Genomic DNA, 23,706 nt, shown 5'->3' on the forward strand with positions numbered 1-23,706 from the left:
AACTGTCTCTTGACAGCAGGTTTCCAACTCCACATCAATAGTAAAATGTCTCCCTGTCCTCCCTGAGTTTAAAATTCCTACAGATTCACGAGTGCACCGCTTCACTGGGCTCTATTATAATCCCAGATGGCAGCAGGTTTTGATAGTAAAGTGCATATGAGGGGCATTTGCCTGCAATTTCCACCAAAAAGTAAAACAAATTCCTCTTTATGTGATTTATAAACTCTAGTTTTAGCATGTTATTGTCAATAATAGCTCACTGGGTGTGACTTTGTCTCCAGATCTGTGATGAAGGGCTCTGATCTTCAGATTAAGCTTCGGGGGATAAGCGGCGGTATCTGCTATAATTGCCCAGCGTCATGCAAAAGTGTCTCACTCTTCTGTTTTTCCATTGCCTCAGCACAGGGTTAGGAAGTCTGGTTTGTGTCTGTACTGTGACATGGACATGCTTCTTCAACCATCCGGGGCAGAATGTCTTCATCGAGGACCTTGACGGAAGAAAAAAAAACACTTTTTTAGACAGATTCCTGGCCTTAAAAAGTCATTATGGTAACAAATGGTTTGAATTAATGCTGCCTTTTTTGTGTCGTTCTGCTGGTTCAAAGGCAAAGAGAACATCAGGCTGTTAGATTCTGTCATTATAGAGAGCTATACTTGATGTTTAATATGCATTTTTTGATGATGAATGTTGCTCTGCAGGCTTTCATCTACACTTCAGCTCATTCAGTTGCAGCCACTTCCACATGTCCACTTACTCTTCGTCAGCAGAAATGTAAAGTGATTTGTAGTAAATTTTAATAAAACTTATAGAAAACACTGGCCCTTTAAGTGTCTTAGAAACAGGGCTGGCTTAAGGCATAGGCCATATAGGCGTTTGCCTATAGGGCACCAGATTCTAGGGCTGGTCACCCTGTAAAAAAATAATTAATTAAAAAAAAAGAAAATGCTGGTGGGCACCCTTCCTCATTTTCTGCATTGAGGTACCAAATGAACAATAAATAAATACACTTTTCCCCCCTGTAACTCTCTGTTTCTCACACTTTTTTTATCAGCCCGGCTGCACTTATTTGTTAAAAATAAAAAGTGTAAATTGTCGTGAAACTGATTAAACACGTTTAAGACAACAATATCATAGAAATAGCATATAAATGTGACCAGTAATAAGTCTCAGCAGGAGCTTTTGAAACTCATGATTTCTGTCTGGTCTCTTTGATTCCTGACAGCAGCAGCTCCACCACGAGATGACGTGCTGTGCTTTTCTAGGTTGGAAACCATCCATAAAGAAGGAATTAGATCTTGGCAACTGCTGTCACACACAGAGAGACACTCACACTCTTTCCACCGTGGCCTAATCTCCCTCTCTTCTCTACCGTATAAAGTGCAGCATGCAGCATACCAAACAAAACCTTCTCCCCGATTGCAAATTTTTAACAACACACACAAGACTTAGACACACTGGATGAGCAAAACCCCTCAGCGGCGAGGACAAACAGCAGCGGGGTTTCTCTACCGCTGACAAACAATGACAAATAGAGGCGTCCCGATGAAGTGACAGCTCGAGTCTGTCACTGAAACAAAGACGAACACACTCGGTTTAGAGGAGAGTGATTCAAAGCAGCGGTGGATTGGTGAGGATGCATCTAGAAGAGAGGATACACAGACGTCTCTTTCTCCTTGACTGTGGTGTCAGCATTTATATAGGAAATATCCTGCACTGCAATTGCATCATGGGAACATGCCAGAGGCTATTCAAGGAGAGGACAGATAACTGTAGTGCTAAATAACATACTAATTAATCAAATAGACAGTTGACAGAATGAATCAACAGTTGTTAAACCGGTTCAAGCTTCCAAACTTTGATGTTTTTATCGAAGTGTCTTTCGTTTTTGGGACTGTTGGTTGAACAAAACAAACAACTGGAGGACGTTACCGGGGTTGTGTGAGTTAACAGTGACAATTATGGTAATTATGAAGTGATCCCACTGAGCTGATCTGCCCACAGAGGGCTGCACTGCATCAGACTTGACAAGTCATGTAGTCTTAGATTCTATAAAGATATAGAGGAGTAATGTCTAGCTGTCGAGCTCTAAATCTCACTAATTAACATACTGTATCTGTCATTCGTATAATCCCTACAAAATCGTGTAACGTATCAATCGTCTCGACTAACTCTCGGCAAGAAAGCGTATTTCCCAAAATGTTGAACTATCCCTTTAAAGAAGAAGATAGGAGAGACTCATTTCATTGGGTCGTGTCTAGAAGGTAACCTGCAAATTGTGAAATCTGCAAAAACATGCAGAAACTCTCGCGAGACTAGCTGCCCAACGACCTATCCCAGGGGTCAGCAACCTTTACTATGAAAAGAGACATTTAGGGCAAGAAAACAAAAGAAAAAATTTGGCTGGAGCCGCAAAACATTTGAGGTCACATTGAGGGGAAAAAATCTGAGATTTACAGAATAAAGTCACAACTTTACGAGAAAAAAAGTCATAATATTATGAGAATAAAGTCATAACTTTACGAGAGAAAACTTCGTAATATAACGAGAATAAAGTCATAACTTTACGAGAGAAAAATACGTAATATTACTACTTTGTAATATTATGACTTTGTAATATTATGACTTTATTCTTGAAATCTCCGATTTCTTTTTTTTCCTCAATGTGGCCCTAATACTCTGTCGTACCGTCGTACCATAAACCTACAACAATGATAAATAAAAATGAAAATGTAAACAAAAAACAGTTATTCATTCATTTCCACTAATTTTTTTAAAAAGTCCACAGGGAGCCACTGGAGAGGGGCTAAAGAGCTGCATGTGGCTCCGGAGACGCAGTTTGCTGACCCCTGACCTATATCCTAACCTTAACTATTCGAGATCATCGCCTATAACCTTAACCATCTCGCGAGAGTTTCCCCAACTTGCGGGTTACCTTCTAAACATGACCAAAAGCAACCTTTACTAATGGCTTTATCATAGCAATATAGAGTTTAAAGTTGTGAACTCATAGCCAGATGAAAATCTATGTGTCTGTTCTTCCACGTGATAATCACATTATTTACCTCCATGACCATCAATATCTGATTGACTAACATGGCTAAAAACATGAACCCCCGTCTGCCTCTCCTATCCTGACAGCAGTGGAGGGTATCTGCAGACCTGCTGTGCGAACCCAACATCTGGGAGGCTCGTGAGAAACATTTCTTAAATACTTACTTACTCTTGGATAAACAATTTCATGGGGGAGTGAGCTCCTGGTGTCGGCTCCCCGCTTACAGAATTACCCACCTAATGGCTTTTGACTGAAACATTACTGTCAAATAAATGAAAACGCGTGAACGCAAGAGTGGCTGTTACACGGTGTTATGTTTAATATGAATTTCAGATTACTTCGGCGTTTGCTCATTTTACAGCCGGGCGAGCAGTGCATTTTCCCTCTTTACCACAGAACGTGTTATGGGTTTACAAAATATACATGATATGGCCGTTAATTAAAGAGCTTTCGGAGAGGGTGAATAAATCTGGAATATAAAACACTTAACATGGAGGCTAAGCACGCTCACTATCGGGAACACATTACTGGATTTAGTTAAAAAGCAGCAGTGTTTGTGTTGGCATGGAAGGAAACCCTTGTGACCCCTTCATTCTCTTTTTTCCTCCTCATAGCAGACAGAAATATGCTAAATATGCAGCAGTGAGTCAATAGATCAGGGTTTATTTTTAGGAAAGGCGCCCCACTCCTTTTGCTCCACCCAACTTTTCTCATTATCTGTAACACGGTTGCAAAGATAATGGCTGCTCTCCCACTCAGAAGTGGATGGGTGTCACATTTTTAGACCTGTATGGGAAATAACACAGGTCCATTAACACAAAAACAGCCTCTTTTCATATGGAAAATAAATAGATATCAATGATAACCACACCTTAAAGTCAGTGCACCCTTGGGAGCAAGCTAGACGCACACAAATCTAACACCGTGAGGCTCCCACCCTTCAGCACAGTCAACTTATGGTGCTATATTACCCTTGCATGAAATGAGGCGTCTGACAGTGAGCACCTATAGCAGGTTTAAATCACAGTGAGGTAACGCGCAGAAATGCATGCAGGGATTGAATATCACTGGAATGAAGAGTTATTATAATGGAGCTTTGCATCATGCAGTGTGTTAGATTCATTGTATTTCCTCTAAACTGGGATCATTACGCTGCAGAAGGGGGATGAAATGCTGACTGTATGACCACTTTTTGAGATCTATTCTGCTGTATGTTTGTGAATTTCTGTTTTGGAGCTTTCCATCCTTTCACACAATCTTCCTCAGCAGAGTTTGCTCAGTTGTCATTGCATTGTAAATGTTCAAATTTCCTTTTTTTGAGCCCTCCGAGAAGTTCTCGTCGAGGATCCCTGATATCCTCAGAGGAGGTCCCGTCAAACATTCAATAAAAACAATAATCTTTATATTTGTGGAGCACTTTTCAAAATAAAGTGTGCTGCACACAAAACAAAAAAACAGTATTTAAGTACAGTTACATAAATACAAATTTGAGGTACTTGTAATTTACTCTTATGTAAAACACTTGGTGACCCTGTTTTTAGAAATTGCTGTAAAAATTACATGAAATTATGTAAAAAAAATGATGTGAAAATGTCTCATGAAGAACTGAATGAGGACATAAAGGCAATGTATTTTGTTTTGTCTTTGTGGCCTGTAAAGATGCAGACAAGTATTAAGGTGTACAGGAGATTTCATCTTTCAGTGTTCACATTTCTCATTAACTACATCATCATAAGTGCAATAAATAAACTTGTCAGTCATCATCTGAATTTAGCGTGTATACATCAGCATTAGATGAACGAGGAGGTTCTTCTCCTCTGATCAGAGCCGCTTGGATGAGTCATCCGGCGCCTAGGGGAGTCAGTCTGTGAGATCTGCGTGGGAGAGCTCAATCACAGACAAACGCTCTTCTGCTGAAAAGTTGCACTCAAACTGTGTGATAAGCAAAGGCCTACTGAAGACTAGAAATCAATGACATTGTCTTTCATAAACACACACCTGTCTGTTGTTGATAGAATAAAATGTACCACCAAATTTACTGCTGAAATGCTGCTTTCACCTTAAACTTCTACCACACTCAGAGTAAAACGTCATTCTGGAGGTGGAAAATAGTCAATTATAGTGTTGTTCAGAATTTTTTTTAAGGATTCACTCTGAATTGATATGATGTATCTCCTCAAAGGAATTCCTTTATGAGAAAGAACATGTGGTACACTTTAAAAAGGACACCATACTCATCACACACCTGCGTTGCTGCAACTAACCATTATTTTCATGATCAATTAATCTCTTTTGTTTGTATTACTCAGTTATTCATTCTGTGTATAAAATGTCAACAGCATACCTTAATATAATTTATTTTGATCATCTAACATTCATTGTAATAATAATAATAATAGTTTAAAATTAAATAAATGAAGTAAAATAATTTCAAAATGCCTACTAAAATGAGCTTTCTCTGGCCATCCCACACTCAATAATAATAATAATAATAATAATGATGATGATGATCATCATTATTATTAGTAGTATTATTTAATATATAGCCTATTTAGTTGGACCAACAGTCAGAAAATCTCTCATAGTTAATTCATTCTTAAAATCTTAATGCAAAATAAAATTAAAATTTGATTTCATTTTTCTCTCTATACAGTAATTTCATGAATCAACTAATCCTTTCATCACTACACTCTTGAACATATCATTAAATTATATTCTGAGAGTATAAAAATATATATATTTTTTATTCTACTGACAGTACTACAGTCATATTTATTCCTGGTTGCAGTGTATGTGAATGTCGTCAGCTGACAGGAAGTACACATGGACCCAAGCTGTTGCCTAGCAACGCAATTCTGTTGCAATTCCGTCAAAATGCGCTAAAACGGAGCGTCTCAGACAAGAGGGTAAATACAGGCATATTCAGGCTGACAGTATGAGGAAAATAAAGTTTTTTTTTAACATTACAGCATGTAAACATGTTCTAGTAGAAACACAAAATACAAGTATGAACTTGAAAATGAGCACAATATGGGACCTTTAAGCATTTCACCTCACTCAGGATGACCCTGTCTGTCTTATGTTGTCTGTATTGTTTGTTTGTTTGTTTTTTATTATAAAACAACAAAAAATAAAGTATAAAAAAATAAAGTACTTTAAATCACCTTAGGCAAAACTACAAGCCCCTTTTGTGAATATTAAAAGATCATTACAGTGACTTTATTCTGGGGCTGAGCTCCACAGCTGCTTCGGCTCCACTCGGGAATGTTCGGGTGTTGTCGGAGTCGCTCGGTTGTGTGCCAGAGGGCAGAGCGCCGAGCAGCAGCAGCAGCGAGCGGCTCTCAGCGCTCCAGAACGAGCGCCATTCATCTGAGAGAGACCGCGGTGCTCACCTGGTCGGACCTGACAGAAGAGAGCAGTTTAACGACTGAAACAAGCTCCACACAGGTGAGTTTCTACCTGGCACCTGGGCCTTACACTTCTGGACAACTTTTTACACACTTTGAGGTACTTTTTACTGGAGAAAACCTCATTAGAGACGCCCGACAGAGTTCTCAGCTTAAATTGTTATTATTGTCGGTGAGGTTCGTTAAAGAGTAAATACATAGATTTAAAACTTATTTTTTGTTTAATAAAAAGCCATAAAACAACACAGTTTAAACTTTTATTTAAAGTTTTATTTGTTGTGACTTTATTTCCCTTCTTACCTGTCAACAGCAACCTGGTTAATAACTCAAGGAATGCGGTGCAAGTAGGACTAAGAGCAGAGAGCCAAACTCCATTCATATTTTACGCTAATTTAAACTAAATCATCAAAAAAAGGGATCATGGCAACAGGAGGATTCAAATCAAACGCCACGACTGACTTTTTAGAGGAGTGGAAAGCAAAACGGGAGAAAATGCGAGCCAAAATGCTGGGGGATATAGCCGCAGCGACTGGTGCACCCTTAGGTGTCAGCAACCCAAACAGCACCACCAGCACCACCGAGCATTCCAATAACGGCAGTCCGGATAGAAGCGCCTCCGCTGGGAACTGCGTCGCCTCCTCCTACGCGGTGGCTCGGTCCTCCTCCGGCTCTGCTTTAAAGAGACCCGAGGAGGAAATGCACCACCACCACCACCCTGTTGCTGCTGCTGCTGCTGCTGCTGCTTCACCCACCACCACAGCCTGCAACCTGAAGAAGGCCACGCCTCAGACTGAGCAGCAGCAGCAGCAGCCGGCTCAGCAGTGTGCAACCCAGTCTGAGTCCAGTCCCATGGCGTGCAATGACAGTGACAAGGGAAGCCCATCAACACCATCAACACCATCATCATCGCCCAGTAAGGTGAAGGAGAAGAACAGCACCTCTGGTCCCAGTGCTAGGAAGGGGAAAGGACAGATTGAGAAGAGGAAGTTGAGGGAAAAGAGGAGATCTACAGGTGTTGTCAGCATACCATCCAATGAGGTGAGTCAGGCATGCTGTCTTATGTGATAGTAAATGTGAATTTTACATGCTGCATGGGGAAAATACCCTTTTCTCTACAGGGAAGTTCCACCTGAGTAGGATATAGGAGATTATTTTTTACTGTGTTGGATTTTTGAGTGTTATTAAACACTCTTCTGCTGAAAAATTGCACTCAAACTGTGAATTTGACCTGCTTTGGAAAGCACCTTTTCTCCACAGGGAAGTTCACCTGAGCAGGATAGGAGATTCTTTTTGCTTTTATTTTGAGTCTTATGAAACACTCTTCTGCTGAAATGTTGCACTCAAACTGTGTGATAATCAAAGGCCTATACTGAAGACTAGAAATCAGTGACATTGTCTTTAATAAACACACACCTGTGTGTTGTTGATAGAATAAAATGTACTGCTGCTTTCACCTTAAACTTCTATCAAACTCAGAGTAAAACATGTCATTCTGGAGGTGGAAAATAGTCAATTTTAGTGTTTGTTGAGATTTTTTTTTAAGGATTCACTCTGAATTGATATGATGTATCTCCTCGTGAAATTTCTTAATGAGAAAGAATATGTCGTACACTTTAAAAAGGACACAATACTTATCACACACCTGTGTTATCACACACCTTTTCTCCACAGGGAAGTTTCACCTGAGCAGGATAGGATGGATTATTTTTTTCTGTATTGGATTTTGAGTCTTATTAAACACACACAGTTGCACTCAAACTGTGTGATAATCAAAAGGCCTATACTGAAGACTAGAAATCAGTGACACTGTCTTTTATAAACACACACCTCAGCTCAACATCAAATCCCACCACTTAGGAGTTTGAGGGTGGGCTCATATTCCATGATAACCTTCCTTTCTACCTAAAACTTCACATATTTTCCTGCTTATGTGATGTTCACTAATGTGAATTTTACCTGCTGCATGGGGAAAGCACCTTTTTCTCCACAGGGAAGTTTCACCTGAGCGGGATAGGATAGATTATTTTTTGCTGTGTTGGATTTTGAGTCTTATTAAAACACTCTTATGCTGAAAAGTTGTACTCAAACTGTGTGATAATCAAAGGCCTACTGAAGACTAGAAATCAGTGACATTGTCTTTTTATAGATAGATAGATAAATAGTAACTTTATTAATCCCGAGGGAAATAAAAGTTTCCAGCATCACAGTCCCATAGTGCAAAACATGTTAGTAAAAAGGCAGTAAAAAAGTTAGTAGTGCAAAGTACAAAAAAATATACCAGATATAAAAATACAAGGAGATGAAGAAAACTGTGAAAAGCAGCAAATCCTCACTTTTGGGAAGCTGAAACTAGTGAATATTTGCCTTTTTTTACTTGATAAATGACTTAAATGATTATCAAAATAGATCTTGATTAAGTTTCTGCTGATCGTCTATCCATTGATTATTGGACTTATCTTTTGAGTACTAAATAAAAGTCAAAATATTACAAACAAGCCGTAAACTTCACTGGAATCAAAAGAAAAATATAAATACTACACAAAATTGAGATGAGAAAAATCGAAGATAAACAAAACTGAGCTATGAAAGGCTGTCATCAGGCTGTCATCAATGATTAATGCGTCTTTATGTATTCATTTATCCTTCATTTAGCAGTACTCACTTGGCATGTCCTGCAATTGTTTTATTATTTATCAGGTGACATGTGCGCAGATACCGATACATTTGTGATAAGCTTAACGTCAGCTGATAAAATCGGCCCACTTCTTGCTGTATTGGTCGTGCAAATACAAGATAAGTATAGTCTATATGCTTATCAGTCATGGCTATAACACCACGGCCAGTAGGCGTTCATATAAAGTACATATTAAATATCAAGTCGTCCACATATAGAGGGACTTTTAGGGGTCAGGTCAGGGGTTATCTTTGGTGCAAGGTGACAACTTATTAGCGAAAGGTTGGTTCTTTAAGTTTGTTATTGTTGTTTTAATATGGATGTCCATTTTCGAGTTAGTTTTTTACTGCTGTAATTTGGCTTTTTTTTCTTCTTTTCTTGGCTGTGTTTCTTTTTTAACATCTTGGGACCAGGTTGGAAAACTGTTCTCACTTTAACACATTATCCCTTGGATCCTGTGTGTGTGCGTTTTTTAAGATCTATAAATAATTCAAATCAAAGAAAAGCTTTCCAAAATTCCTCCCATACATGTGTCTGGTTTAATCGAAACCTCTGTAGAGAGAGAAATGTAAGCAGCTCTCAGATGTTGGGGAGGTGGGAGACGAGAACAGAAGGGGTCGACTGGCGGTGGTGGAGGTGTTCTATTGTTATTGAATTTAAATCATGTCGCACTCTTGCCTAATTCCTGTGGTCCAGACACATGCAGGAACTCTGATATGAAGCCGTGCCTGCCAATAAGCACTCGTGGCCAGCGCTCTGATTATGTACACCCGCTTTAAAAAAGCACTAAAATTGTCCGAATAAATGTTTTTTCATGAAGCTGATGGTGGTGTTGCTCCATAACCACCCTGCTTCCCGTATCCCCTTCTCTTATAACTTGGAGTTTGACCAGCTTTTTCAGTTGGCGCTCCACATCCTGTTATTAGGTGCTCAGCAGTGCCGAGCAAAGCCGTTTGAAAAGGCTGGTCACAAGCCAGGCTGTAATGCCGGGCTTCAGCACTCTGGGCCGTGCCAGATATGTTAGATCGAGCCCATAGGCAGCTGATTATGTAGTAAAGTGGGCGAATGGACTATTATTGGGGGGGGAGGTGGGAGGTAATCTGATGAAGTGGTGAGCTGATTTGCGTGATTGAGGTGAAGAGAAAGAACTGGAAGTCTCTGATCTCAACTGTCGGGCTGTGGTCGAGGTACAGTTTGAGCTGTGAGATACATTGAGTACATTTACATGTCCACTAATATCCCGGGTATGACCAGGCTTTTGGAGTTTAATGATTAGGTCTTTGTGCATGGGAAACATTTCCGAAACCTGGAATAGCCCTTAACCTGGTCATGAGAAACCCAAATATGTTAGTTGGAGTACTCTGATGGATGGAAACAGTTTGAGTTACACAGTAGTCAGTAAAGCTATAATAAAGATTATAATGACACACTGAAAAGAAGGTGAAAGTCAACGATAGTAAATTCACCAGGTGGCAACCCCCGGGTCTGAAAAGTGAAGCCAATGCCTTAAACTTGCATTCTTTCTAATAGCCAGCAGGGGGCGACTCCTCTGGTTGCAAAAAGAAGTCTGATTGAATAGAAGTCTATGACAAAATGAGCCTACTTCTCACTTGATTTATTACCTCAGTAAACATTGTAAACATGAGTTTATGGTCTCAATCGCTAGTTTCAAGTCTTCTTCAATACAGCATGATGTTCATTTAGTAAATGATGGTCCCATTTAGAGTCAAATAGACCATAAAGCAGGGGGTGCTTTAGGGCGTGGCTACCTTGTGATTGACAGGTTGCTACCACGGTCTGGGAGTTGTCTGTGTTTTCGTCTTACAACTTTAACCCTTCATTAAAGTTAATTGTAACATTTTAGTTGGCTAAAGATGTCTTATTCAGTGTTCGGTTGTACTTAGCTCCACCATCTCGTGTCACTTCTGGTTGCAAAAAAACAATATGGCGACAGCCAAAAGGCTTCAAAACCGTAATGATGTCAAACCAATGGGTGACTAGGTCCACTTCTTATATAGACTATTGACAGAACAAGCAGTTTGACAACATTGTGATGGACATTTTTCACTATTTTCTGACATCTTATACATCAAACGATTAATCAAGAAAATATTTAATCGGCAGATTAATCAATGATAGGAATAATTGTTATTTGCAGCTCTTAAATATTCACATTGGATAAGCTGAAACCAGCAAATGTGTGGGTTTTTGCCTAATGATTGACTTAATTGTTTTTTCAATTATCAAAAATATTTATAATTTACTGTTAATCGACTAATAAATGATTGTTTTAGCATTTATTTCATAGTCATGCATGCATTAAATGAATATAATGTATATTCTTTGTCCTTTTTCTGACCATTTACTTTATGTACTTTGTTGTTTGGCAGCACCTCACACCATTTAAAACTAATGTTTAGCTAACTGTAGCCACTGACTAAATAACAACTCAAGTTTTCTCATCTCAAATATCTTTTTATTGAGCAGTTATATTTCACCTACAATTCAAGACTCATTTTCTTAGTTCTTACAATTGTGCATTCAGTATTGGAGTCATCGGGAAATTACATAAAGTCAAAGAGGTGATATCTTAATAAATTAATAATAAACAAGCAGAATAAGAAACATCTACGGTGAACTGAGATTCTGCGAGCTTTGTAAATCAGAGAGAAACATAGAAACGCTGGCAGCGCAGCAGATATTTTATTCCTTTTGTCAAATGTTTCCCTCTCTCCTCCTGTTGCATATAAAGAGGACCAAACTATGCAAATGAAGACTCCCCTCACACAAGCCCTCTTTGTGATGTGAATATGAGTGGACAGGTGTGAAAAGAGATGCCTGGGATTATCTCCCCGCTCGTTCTGCGCGGCATAATAGCTGTTGAGCGGGATTTCAGAGCATCAGGGGAACCCAATCTTCTGCCTGTTGAGGCCATAATGGCCTGATAAAAAGCTCCCTGCTTTACTGGAGAAAAGACAGTTGTGCACGGCATCAATCAATACCGACTCCTGCTCTCCAGGAAAGGTGTCTTCTTTCTCTCACTCTGCTCGCCGCCTCGGACCAGAGGGCATTGTTGTTTACGCTGACCTTTGACCTGCTCACGACATGCTTATGCAACAGAGGAATGTGGAAATGAGTGTTCTGGAGAGCATTTCTGGGAGGTTCTCTCATCTGAAAATGTTTTCGGTCGTGATGTAAGCATGTTTCCAGTACCACTCGCCACATGTGGTCTGATGGCTCATTGTGCAGCTTCTTTTATGACCTCAGTGAGTTATGAGGCTGTGGTCAGACGCTCCAGTCAGGGAGTGTGAACTTTGTTTCATGTGGACGGCTGGATCTGCCCCAGAGTGGCTACTGCTGCTGCTGCTGCTGCTGGCCGGCCCCTCGCTGCTATTTGTCTGCAGCGTCACCGAAGAGGTCAACAGGTTTAACATGCGATACTGTGCTGAGCGCTCAGGCAGTTAACACTCTGGTGATAGGAGGACACGGCAGACAAGAGGGGTCCTTGTCTAACCTGATCCTTTGTTAATATGTTTTATGTTTTATACAAACGTATCTTAAACACGCACTGTCCCACGGGTAGGTTTCGTCAGTACAAACGTATGCTTTGCAGCCAAACTCTGACTCAAACCCGCTGGCCTTTTTTTTTTTGAAGTTCTAATGGACATCCTCAAAGTTTCCAAATAAGCCAAATATGATAAGCTGAATTTTGAGGAAAAGTTTGCAAGATTATGCGCAAGTCGTGAATAGAATATTAAAATTTCCGTTTGATGATGGTGTGCAGCCGTTAAAAACAAGCAGATATAAAATGTGGTGCTGTCAGAAAGCATAAAAAATTATAACTTTAATGACCTTAAAGCTACTTAAGGGAGTAATAAAAGGGAAAAGTTGTTTTACCCCTCGGAATTACAAACATGCGTAAAATACACCAGACCTTTTGGAAAATGCTTCTTATTCAATAACAGTATTGTACAATAACAGAATCCTTAAAAACAAATGCGTTTAAAATTAACCGAAAGACGCGTGCTGCAGCGCTACGAGTCCCTCCCGAGTCATGTCATGGAGACGAGACAAGAGCCCTCGTCGCCGTTGCTTATGTCGGAAACGAAACACATGCGAGGATCGGGACGAAAGGGCAGACAGGAATCCTCTGCAGGCTGTGTTACGCGCAGGCTTACAGCCGGGCACTGCCGGGATCGGGCGGTGCGTATAATGCGCTGAGACAGCAGCCTCGAAACACCACCGTTTAGTGGGAGACGGGCCCGCAAACGTGACTTTGAGGAACATCTACACTCGCACACACACAGAGTGATGAGGAGACGCTTAACGCAGATACAGCAGCCTCAAAACAGTGCCATTTAGCGAGAGGGGACCCACAAGACACCGAGCACGGACATAGGTGTACTCAAAACAGCACTCGTGGACTCATCATGACACATTTTCGTGACAAGCCGAAGCTCTATAGCTCAAAAAATTGTATTCGGAACAGCCCTAATTCTGATATCTGTTTTTTTATGTCAGATTCAAATGAAAGCTCAGTTTTATTTTGGAAAGTTTTACATACACAATGGTCTGCTTCAGGGCATTTCAGGGTGTGTAGGGGCAATGTGTCTCATATCAAATGAGGCTCTGCATCGTTGAATTTTTGGCGTCAACTCTTTCATCCGCTCTCTTGCATTAATCAGTGCCTTGTTTGTGCCCACATTTGCTTCTGTTCTATTTCAGTTCAGTGAAGGGTGACGTTCTACTGTATGTTTGTGGGGCCACGCTGAGAGCAGAGTTTGGACAACATTGGATCCTGTTTTACCCTCAATGCAGTTTGCGGAGAATGCATGGTTTGACACTGATTTAATGAAATGAGCACTAATGTGTGTTGATTGTGTTGCCTCTCCAAACAAGAGCAACCACATATTTGTGAGATTTGAACTTGGTGTCATGGTAGTAGGCGCCTCTTTTTCCTGTTTAATGGCTTTCTGAAGGTGTTTAAGGCATTCACACTAATACGTTTTTGTTTTAAAACATAACTTTCGCTACGTTTCTACTTAGAGTCCACACTAGTTCGGCTGTTTTGAGCCCCTAAAACGGAGACGTTTGAAAATGCTGCTGATGCCGTTTTAGTTTTAAAACTCCAGGGTTGTGTTTTAGTCTGGATGGGCAGAAACGGAGACTTTTAAAAATGATGACTCAGACACCCACGTTCGCTTCTTGATTGGGTCGTATCAGTCAAGACGTCTCCTTCCCTGGTTCGTCCAGAAGAAAGCAAACATCTGTTGTGTTTTCCACCGCATTACACACCCTGTACTCGTGTGTTACTTTCAGTAACCGCTCCAAAGCGTCGTTGCTCCAAGCAAAGAGATCTCTGGTCTTACTTTTCGCCATCGCTGTTCTTCCTCTGTAGTATTTTCTGCAACTGAGCAACCAACCGTGCAGCTTCCTGTTTACGCCGGCGCGCGCATGCCCATTGTACGTGAATGGTCATGTGATACGCATTTTCAGACGTGATAGTACGGCCCTAAAAACGCTCGCCTAGATGTGGATGTAGCCTAAAAGTTGTATATTGGTGCATGGTTTTGTTCCACACAACAAACTGAAAGTGGAATTTAAAGGTATGTTCTCTATACTCTGTAAGAAACGTATTTAATAAGCTGTCGTCACACTGCAAATAATGAGTTTTCATGACTAAGTACACTCCTAAAATCCTCACAGTTGTTTGATTAGTAAATATAAATAGGCTCTCAATTCACAGCTGTTGCAAAAGAATGATAATTTGCGTGTGGTGTAATGTGTTTCACTGGCTGTTAAAAACATTCTCCAAACAAGGTCACATCATCACAATAAATACCACAGGGATTTGATCATGGACTTAGGTAAGCAAGCAGCTATTTAGGCAGGGTGTTGTGTTTCCTTGTTTTCACTTGTTAGTCGAACAACAGGAATGCTAAACTCTTTAATTAAAACACGTGTTTCTCAAAAGTGAAGTTTCCCCAACAAGAACATGTTGTTTGGTTGACTTGCCGGAGTGAACTCTGGATTGTTTACGAGGGCCACTGTCGCTGGAAAGCTTTCAAAGGGGGTGACTAATGGAAATAAGAGTCCCAGCTGAGCTGTTCTGAGAAATTTCAGGGAATTCCAAAGGAGGAGGAAAGAGGACAAGAAAAGAGGAAGCGTCGTCTGCTTCTGCGATGAAGTCGTTACCAGCTCGGCCCCTTTCCATACGGGTACCTCGGGGGTCTCTCAGCACCTCGTAAAACACGCATCACCCTTGTAATGGGCCGTGGCACGCGGTTTTGTTCACTTTGTAAGAATCTTACGTAAACTTCAGTTCACATTAAAGTGACCCCTGACTAGGTGAGGTTCCATTATGCTGTCAGATGGCATCACATCACTGGATTAGAGCAGAAGAGGCTGTGGGAAGGAAATACTAGTTAGCCACCAGTGAAACAACTCACTACCTCAGGGCAGATTATCGAATCTCAATACTTTATTGGTATTGGCACTGTAGATGTAGTAAACAAATTAAAAGAACTTCTGTGTCGCGGCAAAACTTGTCCTTTCTGTTTGATATCTGCTGTTATTTGCACACAAAGTTCAAAGTCCTTCTTATCCAGGTCACTGCTCTTTAGCTATGGCTGCTCAGGAGCTTTGCGGGAACAGACTGTAGATTATTAGTGAAGAACAACGTACCCCCTGCACGGCATGCACAAGAATGCACAGTCGTGCAAAACCCGCACCGCCTCTGAGCACCGACGCCGCTTTGCACACATCTCGTGAAGAAAGCGAGAGCCTGCCTGTTTTGCCTTCAGGGCGGTAACATAGTCAGCGAGGACAAGCACTGAAACTGTGCTGTTGGTGAAGGCGGTTTCCTAACAGAGAAGCGTCAGTATTTGCGTGACACATTACTCACCTCCCTGCTACTGCTGGAGTGACACGATTGCTGTCTTTGTGGCTAATCTTTAACCGCTGAGTGTGTGTTTACAGTTCCAGGACATACAAGTTTGGCAATCAATTATCTATTGTTGTATTGTCAAATTCTTGAATAAGATCCCTAAATAGAGCAGAAATGATTGATGCGGTGGAATTTGCAGCAGTCAGATGTTGTAAAGGCCACGCTGAATAAACTTGTGCTTCATAACACATGTAAATATTTAACCAAATCCACTATGACTGTTTCTTCTGCAGGCGCAAAAACAATGTCAGAGCGAATATCCTCGTCTTCGTCTGACCCCCCTGAATTCAGGCCATTCTTACACCTTTTTTGTTTAAGTTACACATTTTTCAGAGCCTCTGTCATTGTTCCCTTTCTCATATTTTCCCCTCCTCATTACCAGCATTCACGCTGAGAACATTAACACAATCTGGTGTGTGTGTTGTGGTAACTGACATGCAGTTTATAGAAATGTACTGTTTGGGATTTTTTTTTAATCCTAATAGTTTATGGAGGCGTGCGGAGATAAGCGATAATCGGTTTCACGCTTCCGCTTTTTGGAAAACGAGTGTCCCCCCCGTCGTGTTGGTTGTTGGGGGGAACTTTCTGTACTTAGCTGCCGGGGCGTCTTGCTAGTTTGACAGCACACAAACACACAAGACAGGGGGGTGTTGAGCAAGAGAGTGGTGGATTTAGAGGAGTGTATGTTGTGATTTTGTGCGTCTGTAAATGTGTAGCCTATTTGTCGGACATTCCTGTGTGTTCGCTGACGACTGTGGGGAATTTGTGAGTCAGCCCTAATCAGGCCACTCTGCATGATAAGGCATTTGGGAGCCTGTCTGTTTGTATTCATTAAAGTAGAATTACTTGGAGACCCCAGTCGCTATTTTCCCACTCTGTTCTATTTTAAATTCTGGTGCATGTTTTGGTATGCCTGTTTTCTCACTCTTCTGAACACTGTGCTCTGCAGTGAGGGGAAGAATTCAGTTTTTTTTTTAACATGGATCTTTTAAAGCGAGAGTTTGTAACTTTTGAAATAAGAAATAAATTAATCTTCTCCTTACAAATGACATGAGAGAGAAATAAGAGTTTGCTGACTGTATGGCTCATGTCTACTTGTGCTACTGTCATATATATATACAGTATATGTATATTTATATATAATTATTAAGAGTTTTTTAAAGCGACTGACACTAAATATTCTTGGGAAACAAAAGCAAATTCAAAGTTTCGTTGTCTTGCTTTAAGAGTTAAGTAGAAGTACACAATACAACAGTGTAAAAGTAAAGTAAAAAGTGGTAAATATATAAGACTTAGCTACAAAATGTACTTAATAAACCTTCATTTCTAGAACATTTTCAAAACAATGTTGCAAAGGTGCCATACAGCAATCAAAGCAAACAATAAAAAAATGTATATTATTATTAATTCATGCATGTTTAAAGAGTAGTTTAATGTAAGGTATTCCAGGTGGTGCCTTGCTCTAAAGTAATGCATTGTATAAAATTTAGCTAAAAGTACAATTTTGACTTTTGAGATGCATTGGAGAAGAAGTGTTAAGTTGCATAATCAATCATCCTTGGAAGTTGTGCCGGCAAGGTCGTCATATCCTCTTGCAAATATAAAGTTTACCATCAAAGAAATCACATAAACTCAAGTGTAGGGCACATCAGATTACTGCATACTATGTACTTTTTTAATTAATATTTTGTTTTACGTTTGTAATCATCTATCTTTCCCTTACCTTTCCTGATGTTTTAGGTTTTTGCCGTGGTATCGTTTCAGTATTAGTATCGATATATTCAGGCAGGGTATCATATCAAAGTCATCATTTTGGTATCGGGACAACACTACTACTAAATGATCATTTGTATATCAATTACTCGCCCCGTGTTACCTTGAATTTTTGAAGAAAACACAGTTTTTCTTGCATTCCTCCAGGGTGAACAAAGATTCAAAAAACGAATCAGAAAATTCTTGATGAATTTAAGTAAATGGGGGCTGCTTTAAAAAAACAGCAAAACTATATAGAAAACATCAGTTTACAAACTCTCACACAACTCGTGCAGTAGAAGTTCCGTCAGTTGTATGCTCATTACTTTCCAAACACATGCATCTTCACTAAAACCTTACTATTTAAAACACAGAATTACAATTCAGTAATCAAGCCTCACCTCTACTGATTTTACAGTATATAAGTTGAGTTGGAAATGTAGACCATGTTTTCAAATGCCAGAATACAACGCCTTAAAATGCGTAGTTTTAGTCCAATTCTGACCAATTCTGTCTCAATTATCACTCTACATTTAAAACATTTTGAGCATCAGTTGTAGTCAATTAAAACCAGTGCTGTCTGACGCAACCACAGTCCTCTGCTCACTCTGCCGTTTTATTGCATGAGGGACAATAAGCCTCAGTTTATATTGTATGAGTGAATGCACACCAACAGACCGATTTTGTCTGCAGTCCAACAGGTTTTCACGCACTGCCTCTGTGTTATGTCACCATGGATCTCTCTCAGACCGCTTTCTCCCCCCGATAAGCATCACTGTTATCTGACGAGCTGGTTTGACACGTGTAACCAAAACCTGCTTTTGAGGACAGATGAATAAAACATCACTTTCTTTCCTGTCGTTTGAGAGGGAAAGTGAAATACTCAGACGGAGGAATGTTGGCTGAGCAGGACGATGTTTTTGAGTCTCGCCGTTGTTTTTGTTTGACGATATTACTTCTCATGGAGAGGAGCAAACTTTAATTTTCCACAAACTGAACTGCGAGAAAAATATGTCAATACTGAACCTCAGCTCTTGTTTAAACTAAATAAAAAAAGATTTATTAGAGCAAGACATATGAAGATTTATGTGGCAATTTAGGCAAAAATGAAAATATTTTCAACACCAGTAGTTTGATTTAATTTTCCACTTTAGACAGACTGAATATTATATTGATTGCAGGATAGTACCCCCATGGCTGTTTGAAATATTGCCACTTCAAAAGGACACAGTATTGAAAACACAGCTCGGTGAAACAGCCCAGGAATGCAGTTGAACCCTCGAAATGGAATAAATATGTGGCTCTAAACTGCCAAACGCACGAAGCTTTGATCTTTAAGCCTTTCTTCCCAACAAAGGAGCCTGAAACCTGCTTCAGTTCGAGAGAAGGGCCTACCTATTATCAAGCTCATGCCTTGAATCTCGAGTGTCTTTGTGTTTGTGCATGTACTCGTGTGTGTGTGTTGTGTTTACCAAGGCGGTGCGCCACTTGACACACAACACTGCAGGGAGTGATCTTATACTGTCTGTGCCACCCACAAAATGACTCGTTTTCTCATTCCAGCTCCGTCTTGCTGGCAGACTACTTTTGGCACTTTGTTTTGTATGTAATTTCCTTCTGTGATACCATTTCAGTACAGTTTTATTTACCCCCCAAGTATTTTACGTGGCAGCTCACAGTACTGGACAACAATAAACTAGGAAACAAAACAAAAAAAACAACCAAAAAAGACATTTAAAGCTGTATTTGGTGTTCTGGTGAGTAATTAAAAGATACATTTCAAGGTTTTTTTCACAGCGTTTTTCATTAGAAATAAGGACTGCCTCTGCTACCATCAAAAAACATCAATACACTTTTACGAAGTAAAAGGAAAATGAGCCCAGGCGCTACTTCACACAGCCAAATGTGTGCATATTTAATGAATGAGGCTCCTGTTTGAACTGTCATCTAGTTCTCATACACCGTTCGCAGTTATACCTACAAAAAGTAATGCACTGCAATTCCTATATAATCCACGTAAACCAGGAATATAAAGAATATATATAGTTATGAAAGCATTGCACATTGGACATTTGAATTTACATTTAAATGTACTTTTACATTGTGGAATTAAATACTAACAGAAGGCAGCCAGTTCTGGAGACACCACCTGTGTTTTCATCTGCACTATAAAGTATTACATCATTTATATGGAGAAAAGATGACAACCATTAAATGTACTGGGAAGTCTGAGGGTAATATATTCTGTCAAAGCATTTCCATTTCCAGCATGTGGTGAGAAACACCTGAGGTAGAACCTGTTGTATTATCTCCTTCCAGCGCCTTATCATGAGTTTGACCGACACATCTCCTCTGTTGGTTGCATTTAGAATAGCCATAGTAATAATGACCAACCTCCACAGGAATGATGTCGAGCTGTGTCACGTAGTCCAAGACAGCAACAGTTCTGAAACACTACATCTGTTAGATGATGACGCAAAATGATGGTTTATAAGTGTTAAAAAATCTTAATTAACTGTTCACTAATTGAGAACACTTCAGAGTGTTTATGATGGAGAGAATAGTGGATAAGTGAATGTTTCAGTCGCAGCATATCAGTGACTTGCTGTTGCATTGTGACGCCACGAGGCCTCAAGTTACATTGAGATATGAAGATGTAGAGTAAACATGGTGCTATAGCAACATGCGTATACAAATACAACCATAACCAACGCCAAGTTGTGAGTCTTGACATCGTCGGCACGCCCTCTTAGTGTACACAGATACAGCACAGTGGAAAAAGAGTGTCAGGACAGTGATGTGTTTTTGATTGCTTTTGCTTCTCTACACCAGCTCACTGAATTTAATATGAGACAGTAAGGATTAGATAGAAGGAAAAGGGCGTTTAGGGTATACAATGACAACAAATGAATTGGCTGAGTCAGTCAGCTGACCTCAATCCACACTGATCATGTGTTTCACAAAGAGTGTCCCTTGCACCGGGTATCGATGTAGAAAAAGCCTATACTGTTCCGAAAGTAAGGTATCAGAAAAGTACTGTTTTGGAATTGGTACCAAAACTCAGGTATTGTATTGCTAAACTGGGCTACATTGCAGAATGTCAGCATTTTAACCTCATAGTCATTGTTTCATTTTAAATCCAGGATGCTGCAGTTTATTGTCAACCAAACAAAAACATGTGTGGCTGTCCTATAGCTAATACCGTGCACCACACAGTGAAGATCCTGTTGCGTCTTTGTTGCATTAGACACCTGACTATTACCTGCTGAATTTTTGTCTTTGTGCTTTTCGTGTTTTTCTTTTGTGAAATCTTGTACTCTGTACACTGTCGGATATTCGAACACTGCAAACCGTGTGCCAGTCTGGCTGGTGTCAAACCTGTCCGACAACAAACAAACAAGATCTGCATCGCTTCACCGTGTTTGTCTGACTCATATTAACCTTTGCTGTGTTTTCCTTTTCGTATTGCTGCAAATGTTAATGACTTCCCTGATATGTGGGTGTTAACCTCACCTTGATAGTGAGGTCACCAGTGGTTATTCCTCCAGAATGTCCTTCATGTTGTTGGCAACCAATTTCTAAACACACTGTAGGGTTAAGGCATGCACAGGGATGCAGACTGATGATAAATTATGCATCTTGCTGCTGCTGATTTTTCTTTTTTTCAAAGTGAAACATGTTCAATATTGCAACTTGCCACCGTTATGTAGCGCTCTGTTAAACAACGTGCCCTCTGCCCTTACACTGATGGCTTCTGACTGCAATAAATTAATTTAAGATGCCTGTCATGATCAGAGGGGGAAGGTCAAGGCACAGAGCAGGAACTAGACACTTTGATTTGTGTTTACTCTGATCTCTGACCTGCACACGTTGCCCAATCAGCACCCTTTTTTATGCTCTTATCATGCTGATTATTAGTTGGGATGATTTGAAGGAAAAACAACCAAAAATCCAGCCCTTACCTTTTTAAGATGCTGTATTTAAACCTCTTTACAAAGTATCAACAAATCTGCTTTTGCATTCCGTTACCTTCTCAGTAATTGAGAAGACGTGTCACAAACATGAGCAGCCCAGATCTCATATCTGCAATGTTTCAGAAGCGAACAACTTCTTACAAAATTTACAGTGAAGTGCAGACAGAGCATGTAATGTTCTTCATGTTTGTTTCCTCGGGGGTCTGTTGACTAAGGACTGATTGACAGATTCTTTCAGGGCTGGTACGATTATTAACAATCAAGGAGGCCGATAACCGATACTTGCAACCGATACACATTTGCAGTAAAAACGAAAATCTTAAGCTCTAAACGCACTGAAAGCGTCTGACACGCACATTTTGAAGTACACCTGTTGTTTTAAATGGCTGAACAAGCACCGAAAGTGTTACGGCAAACGTCGTCGTTGTTCACCTCTTCCACTCCTTGAGGGCGCCCGCCCACTCGGACGACTTTTCTTTTGTAGCAGGCTTAGAGCGAGTGAAGGTTCTGGTATCATATGAAGCTAGAAAATCTAAGGAATCCATTGTTACCAACTTCATACTAGCATGTTGGGAAAAACGCCAAATAACGGCACAAAGTTACACTAAATTTGGGCGAGGAAAAACTGGCATGGCGGTTTTCAAAGGGGTCCTTTGACCTCTGACCTTCAGATATGTGAATGAAAATGGATTCTATGCGTACCCACAAGTCTCTCCTGTACAGACATGCCCACTTTATGATGATCATATGCAGTTTGGGGCAAAATCCTTGCAGTTTTTTGCATCCAAAAAAAATGACAATGCTGAATATCGCAGCTGATAATCAGTCGACCCCTTTAATTTTGCATCTTCTACGCTTTGCGTTGTGAAGTGTCTTCTAAGCAATGATCACAGCAATGGGATATCCCATACCCCAAGGTTTGGATTATATGCAGTTTTTATTTATTCTCTCTGAATACTTCTGTCTGTGCCGTTTTTTTCTGCTTTCTCTCCTCACTTGATAGCAGAAACGTTGCATAATTGATGCTGCAGCTAATTGTTTTTTTCACCTGTTGCTGTTCGGCCACGAAACTGTGTCCAAACCCAAAAAGTGAAAGTTGAACAGACAGATGTAGAAGTGTTTCAGTCACACCTTCGTGTTCAGAGGAAGAGAAGCGGAGCGGTAATATTTGTCATGGCGGTGTCTTGTAGCCCTCTCTCCTCTGTGGGTATTAACCTTTTGCCCGTGGCGCTGACGGCCTCCTGAAAGATTCATAGCCAATGAAACTTCTCAGTTCAGCGTGACAGATTGGATTCTCCTCACTGGTTGATTGTATGCTTTTCTTGCTTCACCACCAGTTCCTTGTTTGTACTTCTGTCTTTCTTTCTGTATTTCACATTTCTTCTGGTATTTGGCCTGTGGGTGCATATGGTTTATTTTCCTTTTTGTTTTCTCCTCCGATTCTAATAAAAATCCTGCCGTCTTCGGCTATCTCCTCAAACAGCTCATTAGTAATCAGACCTCCATCCTGCATCCATACTCATTTGTTTGCGTTCACAGATTTCAGCTCATAAGTAAACATGAGGTATAGCTGTGTGTGTGGCCTGTGTGCCCTCTCCTTCCTCTTTCAACTCAGCTCTATTTTTCCCTCCTTCCTCCTCCTTTTCCACCGTTGGTCCAGTATAGCCAAATGTGAAGCTGTCCAGAGCAGGATGAATGGCCCGGTGTCACCAGCTCTATCTGTCCACGGGGCTGGATTTATCTTACTCGTGTCAGCCTTAAAGGTCACACAATCAAGTGCAAACAGTCGCCGGCCCACCATCATCTTCTAGAGGACGGAGGGAAAGTGTTACCTCTGGGGAAATCTTTTGAGACGTTCCTGAATGTAAACAGGATGCTTCTGGTGTGCAACTTCTATATT

At 40.4% G+C, this 23,706-nt stretch overlaps 1 protein-coding gene and 1 long non-coding RNA gene across 2 annotated transcripts in view; one reads left to right on the top strand and one right to left on the bottom strand.

The window, feature by feature from the left end:
- Positions 1-6,089: 6,089 nt before the first annotated feature.
- LOC119482484 lies at positions 6,090-6,901 on the bottom strand. The gene is made up of 2 exons (XR_005205438.1): positions 6,761-6,901; positions 6,090-6,455 (listed from the first exon to the last, which is right to left on the bottom strand). It is a non-coding gene; the product is annotated as an uncharacterized LOC119482484 (long non-coding RNA).
- pawr (PRKC, apoptosis, WT1, regulator) overlaps positions 6,849-23,706 on the top strand; it is a 68,039-nt gene continuing 51,181 nt past the window's right edge. The window contains exon 1 of the mRNA XM_037760002.1: positions 6,849-7,498. Within this exon, the coding sequence (XP_037615930.1) occupies positions 6,881-7,498 (618 nt within the window). The 5' untranslated portion in view covers positions 6,849-6,880. The remainder of the gene's footprint in view (positions 7,499-23,706) is intronic.

Source organism: Sebastes umbrosus, chromosome 23 (assembly GCF_015220745.1).
Source record: "Sebastes umbrosus isolate fSebUmb1 chromosome 23, fSebUmb1.pri, whole genome shotgun sequence".
Classification (NCBI taxonomy): domain Eukaryota; kingdom Metazoa; phylum Chordata; class Actinopteri; order Perciformes; family Sebastidae; genus Sebastes; species Sebastes umbrosus.